Genomic DNA, 11,217 nt, shown 5'->3' with positions numbered 1-11,217 from the left:
TTTTTAAGGTTCAACAAAATCCATTAATCTAATTTAGAGTTATATGGGATTTCAAATTACTACCTTTACTTTTCATTTAACCAAATCCTGTGGTTCTTATAGGGAGGTTGTGAAATTGCAAGAGAGAGACAGTACTTAAATGGACTTCTTTATGAAGGTCTAAAATACATTTGAGAATTGCTGATCTGTAGTTTAATATCCTGGACCCATATATAAAAAAGTTACTGTATTGGCTCAAATCCAATACAAGGTTTTTCCCCCCCATTTAGCATTGAGGGGGGAAAGCCTCATCTTGGATTTGAATATAGCTTGGGGCAGGTGGTGGCTCAGCTCTGGCTTTGGCCCTGGCGTTGGGGCTGAAGCCAGAGGTGAGCCAGAGCCTGTCCTAGACTGGAATGACTCATTTGGCAGGGGAGGGGCCAATCAGCCCAGGGAGCATGGGATAGGACACAGGGCAGGGGGGAAACCTGCAGTCTTTGTGCCTGTGCAAGTGCTAGTGCCAGTGCCTGCCTCCCCCAACCCCTTCAGCATCCGTCTTACCTTCTGCTCTAGCTCCAGTCCATCTAGCTTAGACCCAGCCCAAATGGGAGCTGCTGCCACTTCTCCCTGGCCAGACTGGGCTGGAGCTGCTACCGTTGCTGCTGACTGCCCCAGGAGGGGCAGGAACAGGGGAGCAAGAGGTGGAGGAGGCAGGTTGCAGAGGGGAGCAGGGGATGGGAATAGATAAGGGGGCAGGCACTGGCACAGGGGAATAAGGAGCAGAGGAGCAGCGGGTAAGGGTCTGGCCGTTTGCCCCCTGCCACTGCTTTCCCCACCACAGCCATGGGTGGGACAAATTTAGGATGACCTTCTGCTAATTAGATTCTATACCTGGAAAATTATAACAAATTTATAATTTTCCAGGTATAGAATCTAATTATTGGGGGGTTGTCTTGGATTTGGATAAATACAATACAGTATAACTTCATGAACCTGGCAGACTTGGGACCGAGCACCTGTCAGAAATGTGAGAATTCTGGATTTTTAAAACCTGAGCGGCAGCCAGTGCTGGAGCTGGGGGGTGGGGCGTGCAACAGTAGTGGTGGCCAGTCCTGGAGCAGTGGCACAGGGTGCTGGATGGTGACTGCAGCTGCTGCATGCAAGCCTCTGCCTGCACTGCTCTGGGACCCGCCACCACCAGTCCTCAGTGGAGTGTAATTTTAAAAAGGGCCAGATTTTCAATAATTCTGGATTTTTTTTATATCCAGTTTTATGAGGTTATACTGTATTTCCTTTGGTAGAAAGTTACTTTACACATTAGAAACACTTGATTATTGTCTAAATTTCAAATTATACCAAAGTTTTAAAATCCATATGGAACTTAAAGATGCTTTCATATCAAAGGAAAACTTCCCCTAGAGCAGGGGCAGGCATTTATTTCAGGTGGAGGAATGCTTACTGAGTTTTGGCAAGCCATTGAGGGCTGCATGATAGGCAGCCAGGGGCAGATAAATATTACTTTTCTAAATTTTTTAGGGGCTCTGCGGGCCAGATATAATGGCCTGGCATGCCACATCCAGCCCGTGGGCCGCATTTTGCCCACCCCTGCCCTAGAGCAATGATTCTCAACCAGGGTGTTGCATGATTCTTTTAAGGATGCTATGGGGTACTGCACAGTTTAGCACTGCACTGTGTGCAGACAGCTACACATGATTTGCAAGATAACTTCAGTGACTTCAAGTAGGAATCCTTAGAGTTCAAAAGACTTCTGAGCTTTTGTGGCCTTTCTGAGTTCTTTGCAACAAAAGGATTGCTTTATTATTTTTCTTTAGTCAAAAGATGAGTGAAATTTTAGAGTGGGCACTTCCTGAGGGGTGCTTTGAATTTTAAAAGATGGAGAAGCACTGCCTTAAAGGAATGGCATCTAGTCTTACAACTTCGATTGACTGGTCATAATAGCACTTACATAGCAAATGTATAAAGACAACAACAACTTTACGAAAATGACCCCAGGCAATAGGTCAATATACATATCCCAATTTTACAAATGAGGAAACTGCGGCTCAGAGAGGTTGTGTGACTTTTCTGAAGTCTTGCAACACATCACTGTCAAAACCAGGATTTGGGTGGTTGAAGCACAGGACTCAGTTCACCCTTTCCAGTATTCTTAAATTAAAATTGTTGTGACTTCTTACTTTTTTTCCTGAAGTATGGTAGCTGTAATAGAGAAAGCCAAGAGTTTATTCTTCCCGGAATCTGGGAAGTCCTGTAATATTATGTTCCATCTTATATTTGTTTGTCATTTTAGATGTGGATCTTTCTGATATGGTGGAGGACAGGCCTTATGATTATAAATTTGTGACATGGATGATAAAATCCAAGGTAAGAGGTCTCTCTTCTTCAGTGACTCAAACACAGGTTGACATTTTAGAAATATTTGTATCCCTAAAACAAAAATTAAATACTTCTGCACCTGTAAAATGATGGAACCAAAGTGTTTTCAAAATGTAGCTTGGAGGGGGCCAGAGGTTTGACTGTATGTACCGTATGAACTGTGGTACTCTGGTAGCTAAAATCCTGCTAAACACATTGTAAATGCAGCTTGCATGTTGTTTGTATTGTTCTGTTTTGTCCCAGTGATTGCTCTTCTTTCACACACACAACATATCTGTACTGCTGGATGGCAAAGCTGGCATTACTTTGCCAGCAGAAAGAAGGGTTTTTCTGCCACCAGAGGGGAGCTCTGAGTGCAGGGACATTCATAGTTTGGCCAGCAGACCCATGTCATGTGCACTGTGTTGTGATCAAGTCAGTCTAGGCTTAGCAAACAGATGCTAAGCTCAGTGAATGCATTATCAATCTCTGTAGTGAAGATGAACCTGTTGACTTCAGGATTTCAGGTTTAGGTTCTGATGTTTGGTATACAAATTCTGAAATGAGTCCGTTCAGTTCTCATGAAGGAAAGGAGTGTTCTGAAATCAAGGCTGCAAAATTATCTAACTTAAAACTGATTTTATCCTTGTGTGTAGCAAACAGATCATTACATTTCATTTTTCAGAAGCTGTCAGCAATTCCTCTGACAGCATTTTGTGGCCTGGAGACTAAAGAGCAATTTGAGAAATATATACGGTTTTGCTTCATCAAAGTAAGTTTGTGTCTTTCTCTAGAAGTCTGTTTTCACAGTAGTGTTGTTGGCTATTACTGGAGTTTTCATGCTTGTTTAAACTTGAGGATATTTTTGCTGTTAAGAAGCTACGATTATTTTATTTTTTTTACTGATGTTGAAAAAATATGTACTGCTGTTTATTAAAAAAAAACACAGGGATGAACAAATGAAGGAAAAAACCAATATAGAGGTTTACAGAGAAGATTGGACATTATATTCTGTTCTGGTTGAGGGCTCTAACAGCAAAATGTTAGCTTATAATCAAATTAAGCAACAAGAAGTAGCCTTGACTGCCCCTTTGTTTATAGGCTCTTCACCCCAGAAGGAGGTGGACTGGCTGAGAAGGATAAGTTGCCAGGCATAAGCTGATTCTTAGCACATTCCCCTCTCTCTCTCTCTCTACTAACAGTATTCTGTTGACTTACTTTGTTTTGGAAGCTAGCCTTATGTTGAGCAGGCAGGTGACATCAATATACATGCTGTCTTCTAGATAAACTTATTAACTCCAGACTAAAGGAATCTTGCTGGTGTTTAGTGGGATAATATATTCCATCTTGCCTGCCTCATCCTAATCATCTTTTATGTCACTTATAATTAATTTTGTCTGCTTGTGGAAGTTCCACTCACTTATCTTAAATAACTTAAAGTTTAAAAAGAACTTTAATTACAAAGAGGGTGGAGAAGAGCATGCCTAAAAATGAATCAAAATCAGTAAGTTGCAATTTGATTAGCCTGTCATCTCTTCAGTACAACCTTCTTCCTCCTAATGCACCCATTTGAAGCTTTTCTTAGGAAATCAAAAATGATGGGTGGTAGGGACTGTGTCTTTATACTACAGCTTCCACCATTTCTACCGCCTCCAGTAAGTCTTGGAGAACTCTGAAGCTAGAGTAGAAATAGTCCCTTGACCACAGCTGTGTGACATTACTGTGCAAATTGACTTGGAAAATGAACTTGACTAAATGTTTGACATTAGTGTATTGCTAGCTCACCAGTATGCATAAAAGTGTTTTTTAATATAATACCAGTCAAATCAATCTATGGACTGCTGTGTGACTCAAAGCTGTACCTAAATGACAAGACTTGACCAGAATACACACATCTGGAGAGGTGTTTGATCTGCCATAGCATGGTTTTTCTATAGGAGGTTTTTTGTTTTTTTTTTATTTATTAAAAGAACCCCAACCCTGTCTACACAGATTAGTAAACCATGATAGCTTGAATTTAGGTGTCTAGTGGACAAGAAGTGCCTTTGTATGACTAAATACATCAGACATGGCTGCACAACTATATACTTATGTACATTGCATTTTTTGTAATGATGCCAAGGAAAGCCAAGTTGTCTGAAATTTCTTGAGTTGGATTGTGACAAAAATGGCTGAGTTGGGAAATTCTACCTACTGTAATGGTGGCTTTCTGTTTTTGCAGCAAGACAGCACTTTGGATGCAGCAGAGGTGATCCTGAAGAAGTGGAGTAAACAGACAGCTTAATTTTGATTAACAGTGCTCTGACATAAGTATTATATACATTTAAAAAACAGGTTACTTAATAAGCAACTTTGTGCTGTCACTGGCTGTGTAGCTGAAATGGTGATTTATTCAATTCAAATAATGTGATTCAAGGAGTCATTTTCAGTCTTTTCCAAACTGTTGGCTATTTCCCAAAATATACATGGGAGCCTATGCTTTTGAGAAAAATAAAACAAGATTTGCTAGGAAGTTGAAAAAACCCAAAGTGTAAATATTAAGACTTAACAGAAAAAAGAATTGAGGAGCTGCTTCTGATGTAGAAATATGGGAACCTGTGGGAAATAGTAGAATTTGAAAGTAAAACATTGGATTCCATAAACTGCAGTAGTCTGATACAGAGGGAAATTAAGATATGGTAAAGGTTAGGTGGTTTCTATGTCCTTGTGTGGAAGGGTTTTTGTTTGTTCATTTGTTTTGATTTTCTTACACACCAAAATGAAGTTTACACTATTCAATCAATGCTGTTTTTGAGAGATAGGTAACTGTGCTACATACCATTATTTCTGTTTTAATATCCTACAGTTGTCAAATTTTACTATTTGTGAAAGTGCTTGATCTTCAATAAAGTTCTAAAAGTAGCAGATGATGTGTAAGACTTTACCTATACATTCATACATTTAAAAAAAAAAAAAAGCTAGTTCAAAATGCACCTTGACAATCCTTAACTATAGAGTCAATGAAGTAACCTACTCCTGCAGTCCCTTCGCAGTTGTTAACTCTACATCAAAATACATCCTTAAATAAAATCTCATGAAAACTCAAGAGTGGGCAGTTGAGGTTGGTGAAACTTGACTATTTTGGGCTGAGGAAGTGAGAGGCAAATCCTGAAGTGATGAGTTCCCATAGAGAATTCCCACCAGCTTCACCTCTTGCATACACCAGGGAGGTTCTGGATGGTTTCATCATCCCCAAACTGGTTCCCACCTGATTAAAGCAGTCCAGGGTAGCTCTTGGGAAGAGATTGCTGTGTTCTTTTTCCATGACTTTTATATTGGTGCAAGGTAGGGTAGATTTGCACTTTATAGACTAACTAAAAAGACATTTAGACATCCATAAGAACTACTTCACAGTCAGGGCGGCTAGGATCTGGAACCAACTTCCAAAGGAAATGGTGCTTGCTCCTGCACTAGGGGGGACCAGAAGGGTTTGGGGGAGACACTGTTTCCCCTAGCACCCCTGGCATAACAAGGAATAATGGACACAAATTATTGGAGCGTAGGTTTAGATTGGACATCCACAAGAACTACTTCACAGTCAGGGTGGCTAGGAGCTGGAACCAGCTTCCAAGGGAAGTGGTGCTGGCTCCTACCCTGGGGATCTTTAAGAAGAGGCTTGATGTCTACCTGGCTGGACTCAAATGAGTCCAGTTTTTCTCCCGCCCAGGCTGGGGGTCAGACTTGAAGATCTACAAGGTCCCTTCCGACCCTACTTCTATGATTCTGTGATACCCTGGGGGTCTTTAAGAGGAGGCTTCATGCCTACCTGGCTGGAATCATTTGAGGCCAGTTTTTTCTCCTGCCCAGGCAGGGGGTCGGACTTGAAGATCTACAAGGTCCCCTCTGACCCTACTTCTATGATAAATCAGAGGTGTATTAAGCTTCCAGAAGCAGCAGCTTACTTCATTAGATGCTAAGGTGATCTTGTAAGGTAGAGTTTGAACAAGCTTAGTACATATTTGCAAAATATCATCTTCCTTGTTCTGCTTGGGGTTCAGAATCTTAAGGACTACCAGTGTGTCATGGGCTTGAACAAAAAGTGTCTCATCCATAAGTAAATTTACTACCCACAGCTGAGCTAGCAGCAGCTGCCACATTTCCTTGTCAGTTTGTCACCTTGGCCTTGGACACCCATTCTCAACAGCTGGAACCTCCTTCATTGTTCTGTCATCCAATTCTTGACACCATCACAAGAAATTCATCAGCAACCTTTTTTGTTAAAGGAGATGAAGACTGTTACCTTTGTTTTCCATATTGAAAAAGTTCTTGGGAAATAAAATTTGCTGCCCGTGAGTTATCAGATACATCCTGGGGAAATAAAGTCCAGGGAAAGCTACCTCATGTTTCCCAATTCCCACTGTAAATTCTGTCTGGGAGATGTGCAGGAAACTGTAGGACATTTGCCCAGAGAACATTTCAGAAAGATCTCTTCCAGAGTGCTAGTTTGAGCGCAAGGAAAAAAAAAGTATAAGTTTTTCTTCATGCATTTCAGCTTGTAACATGACAAACATGTTATGATATCAGACTGTCTGTATCAGTGTCTTGGCACATGTTATACTTATGGTGTAATTGTGTTCTGCCCACATGGGCTGCAGAGCAAGGCACTTTAAAATGCTGGGTTGCAGGGAGCCAGGCTGAACTAGCAGTTTTTAAGTGTCCTGGGGACATTGAGATGAGGGAGAGATTCCCTGATTCCAAGGTGTCACGGAGTGGGGTCTAGGAGCGGCCGTGATCCCGCGAGCGCCCCCTGCTGTGCCAAGTGAGTGATCCAGCACCCTTGATTCTCGCCCGCCATGTCTTGTTGGTATAATAATTTGATATGGGAGGCTGCCTTAAGATCCCCTTGGTCACCATGTACTGCTAACAACTGCCCCTCCTGTACCAGATGGGGTGACTTGGTGCAACCCTGGCCTTATGGGCTATGCGTGCCTCCTACCTCCCCTTTAGCATGCCCCAAGCCTCGCAGTTGTCCTGGACGTTCTTATGTCTATAAGACCTCGGATGGTCCCTTGCCCTCTCTGGGCTCATCCTGCCCTCTCTGGGCCCTGTCTCGCACACCCTGCCGTCTCCGGGTTCGTACCTGCACGATCGCCCTTCTTCGGACTATTAATGGCGCCAGCCCTGTCCCGGGCCTTCACCGGCTCCTGCGCCCTACTTCAGCTTCATGCTGGCCCCTGCCCTTCTCGGGGCTCCCTGGTGTACACACCCTTCTACGGGCGTTACCCACACTTCCCGCACTCGCGCCCGTGGCTCTCACTGAGCCTGTCCCGTGCTACTCACGCCCATGGCTCTCACTGCCTGCACACCAGCCCTGTCTTGGGCCTTCACCGGCACGGGGCTCAGGTGGCATATAGCCGTGCCTGGCCCCCTGGCCCCTCACCAGGGTCCTATGCCCTCACTGGGCCGAGTACCGCCCTCGCGGGCTGGGGTCTGAACCCCACACACCGCACCACACCGGTGCCAAGACGCCGTGCCTCCCAGGCACTGCTCTGTACTCCAAACAGGGCACCCAGGAACCCCCAGACTACTAGGGAGCTCCTGTGAGGCCTCCTCACACCCCTACAGCCTCACCTGGTCCTCCGGTTATATACACAACAGAACCATACGCCAACCGGCTGTAACAAAACAATAAGCCTACCAGCCATCACATAAAGTCCAGGGCCACCTGGCTCTCTGGCCAAAGCCTCCCGGTCAGGCTTCTCTCCACCCTCACCATAATGCAGTCCTCTGGGTGCTCAGGCTGCACTGCTCAGCTTAGCTCTCCTGCAGAGCTCCTACACTTCAGGCTGCCAGAAGGGAAATGCTAGCCAGGCTCTGGCCTGGCTGTTTATAAGGGCTCGGCCCTGCCCCCTTCTGGTCACATGACCAACCTGGTTGCTCCAGCAACCAGCACCTGAGCTGCCCTGGCAAATTAGCAGAGGCCCTAATCCCTACTTAGGCACGGGGCACCCGAGTGCCCCCGTGACACAAGGTCTCAGTGGCCAGGGATTTCTAAAAGCCATGTCTGCAGCTGGGCTGTCCCAGGGTTATTCTGACAATCAGCTGATTGTCAGACCTTGGCCCAACAGCCCAGGCTCTTCAATCGATCTAGAACTATTGGGGCTGGGTCTGATAATCAGCAGATTGTCACACCTGGCCCTCACAATCTAGGGTCTCAAACTGGACCTGGGAGCATTGGGGCTTTGGGGCCCAGTTGATTGTTGTACCTCCTCTTGACCCAGCCAGGACTGCCAGGGCTCAGTCTGACAATCAAGTAATTAATTATTGAACCTGGCCCCAAGAGCCTCTGGCCTGGAATCTACTGGTGGTTGGGGGTAGCCCTGTGTGTCCAGAACAGAGCCTCCCCTGCCCAATCTGCAGGGTCAGGCTGGGGGCAGCTGAGCAGTGGCTCACTTGGGATCAGAGGAATTTTTTAAAGCCCCATCACAAATATCGCTGTCCTGCCATGCCAGAAATGCATGGCAGGAGGCACGATGTTTGGCATGGGGCATAAAATTCCTTTGATCCCAACTGCACCATTGTTTTAATATCTGCCAGGGTCCTTATACTGGGTCCAAAGCAAAAGGCACGCGCAGTAGAGAATGGGGAGCCTCAAGGCTTACAGCTGTCTTTTTTCACTGCAGTGTCAGTTGTGCTAAAACTAAACAAATGTCCCAGTATGAATGTACCATAAAAAAAGAAAGCATTTTCTCTGTTGTATAGACCAATTCTATATTTTTGTAGTATCTTAATCTAATGATAAAGACTGTATACTGTTGGAATTTTTGCCTATCTTTGAAACGAATGCCTCAGTGCCTTACAGAATTCAGTAATGTTTATAACTTCATATCAACATACTTTAATGAATTTGAATAACTTAGTATAATGTAATACAATTCTAAATGATAGTACTGATGTGGCACATTGTTGTAGATGCTGCTATCCAAAATCTTCAGAAGTTGTATGAAGAGGTAATGATGCGGAAGCTATTGTTCATACAGGAAGCTGTCCTCACTTTGACATCTATAGAAAAACATTTAACTAAATCTATGTAATCTTTCTTTCCTGCTGACAGTTAGTGAAAAGTTGTTGCTGACAGGGATAGACAGAAACTAAAACTACTGTGTTTTGGTATTTATCATTTTTTGGTATTTATCATTCTTATATTCCTTTTATTTCAAAATAAAAACTTAGTTAAAACAAATTTAAGTGTGGCCTGTGTACATCTAATCCATCAGGAGACTGATTAGTAGCATTAGTCACAATTTTACCCCATGGTCAGATTGAAGGACTATGGGGGTTTTTTTTGCCTTCTTCTGTAGCAGGGGTCGTGGCCCTCTACCTGGGATCTCTTGAGCATATATTAACAGCCTTTTATAGAAATAGAACATTGGCTGCTATGTTTCCCCCACTTTAACTGTGGCAGGTTACGGTGCTATGTCTTGTGTTGTGTCAGGGTTGATGGTACTTTTATGAAATAAGTTTAGATTATGGATTTCATAGCTTTCATAGACGTTAGGGCTGGAAGGGACCTTGGAAGATCATCGAGTCCAGCCCCCTGCCCCAGGGACAGGAAGTTAGCTGGGGTCATAGGATCCCAGCAAGATAAACATCCAGATTTCTCTTGAAGGTGTTCAAAGTAGGTGCTTGAACCACCTCCAATGGCAGGCTATTTCAGACCTTGGGGGCTCAGACAGTAAAGAAGTTCTTCGTTATGTCCAGCCTGAAACTGTCTTGCCAGAGTTTATAACCGTTCGACCTTGTAATCCCTTGGGGCACTCTGGTGAACAAACATTCTCCCAGATCCTGGTGAACACCCCTTATAAACTTAAACGTGGCCATTAGATTGCCCCTGAGCCTGCGCTTTTCCAGTCTGAAGAGTCCCATAGCTCTCAGCCTCTCATCATAAGGTCTGTTTTCCTGACCTCTGATCGTGTGTGTGGTTCTTCTCTGGACTCTCTCAAGCTTCTCCACATCCTTTTTGAATTGTGGAGCCCAAAACTGGATGCAGTACTCCAGCTGCGGCCTCACCAAGGCAGAGTACAATGGGAAGATGATGTCCTGGGATTTGCTTGAGAAGCATCTATGGATGCAAGCCAGTGTTTTGCTCCCTCTACTAGCCGCAGCATCACATTGAAGTCTCATGTTCATCTTGTGGTCAGTCATGACCCCCAAGTCCCTCTCGTCTGCCCTGCCGAGCCTATAAGCATTCTGCAGGTTTTTCCTCCCAAGGTGGAGAACCTTGCATTTTTCAGTGGTAAACACCACCAGGTTCTTGTCTGCCCATTTCCTGAGCCTGTCAAAGTCAGCCTGGATTGCACCCCCTGTCCTCAGGTGTGGATGCTTTACCCCAAAGTTTGGTATAATTGGCGAACTTAGCCAGTCCACTTCTGACGCCAGTGTCCACATCATTAATGAAGATGTTGAACAATATACGTCAATACAACATCAATCTCCTGTCCCTTGTCTAGGTGATAGGTCACCTGGTCGTAAAAGGAAATAAGATTGGTCAAGCACAACCTACCTGCAACAACCCTGTGCTGGCTATCCCTCAGGATGTTGCCATTAGCTAGTCTGTTAAGAATGGCCTCTTTGATAATCTTTTCTAAACCTTCCCCGGGATAGAGGTCAGGCTGATGCGCCTGTAGTTTGCTGGATCCATTTTCCTCCCATTCTTGAAGATAGGCACCACATTGGTCTTCTTCCAATCTTCAGGCAGTTCACCAGAGTGCCACGAGCTCTCGAAGATCCATGCTAGGGGCTGGGCTATGATGCAGGTCACCTCCTTGAGTACCCTGGGGGGTAGATTGTCAGGGCTGGCTGACTTGAAGGTGTCCAGCCTTTCAA

The 11,217-nt window shown here is 44.5% G+C and overlaps 1 protein-coding gene and 1 long non-coding RNA gene across 7 annotated transcripts in view; both read left to right on the top strand.

Moving 5' to 3' along the window:
• KYAT3 (kynurenine aminotransferase 3) overlaps positions 1-5,261 on the top strand; it is a 42,876-nt gene extending 37,615 nt beyond the window's left edge. For all 6 annotated transcript variants that reach the window (XM_019501576.1, XM_019501573.1, XM_019501571.1 and 3 more), the window contains 3 exons: positions 2,288-2,361; positions 3,038-3,124; positions 4,574-5,261. In XM_019501576.1, the coding sequence (XP_019357121.1) occupies positions 2,288-2,361; positions 3,038-3,124; positions 4,574-4,636 (224 nt within the window). In that variant the 3' untranslated portion in view covers positions 4,637-5,261. The remainder of the gene's footprint in view (positions 1-2,287; positions 2,362-3,037; positions 3,125-4,573) is intronic.
• Positions 5,262-6,256: 995 nt separating this feature from the next.
• LOC109286817 lies at positions 6,257-9,574 on the top strand. The gene is made up of 2 exons (XR_002094689.1): positions 6,257-7,090; positions 8,363-9,574. It is a non-coding gene; the product is annotated as an uncharacterized LOC109286817 (long non-coding RNA).
• The last annotated feature ends 1,643 nt before the right edge of the window (positions 9,575-11,217 follow it).

This window comes from Gavialis gangeticus, unplaced genomic scaffold (assembly GCF_001723915.1).
Source record: "Gavialis gangeticus isolate Ggan-Ray unplaced genomic scaffold, GavGan_comp1, whole genome shotgun sequence".
NCBI lineage: Eukaryota > Metazoa > Chordata > Crocodylia > Gavialidae > Gavialis > Gavialis gangeticus.
Note: the sequence above shows the minus strand (reverse complement) of the source record. Positions and strands in the feature narration are given on the sequence as shown.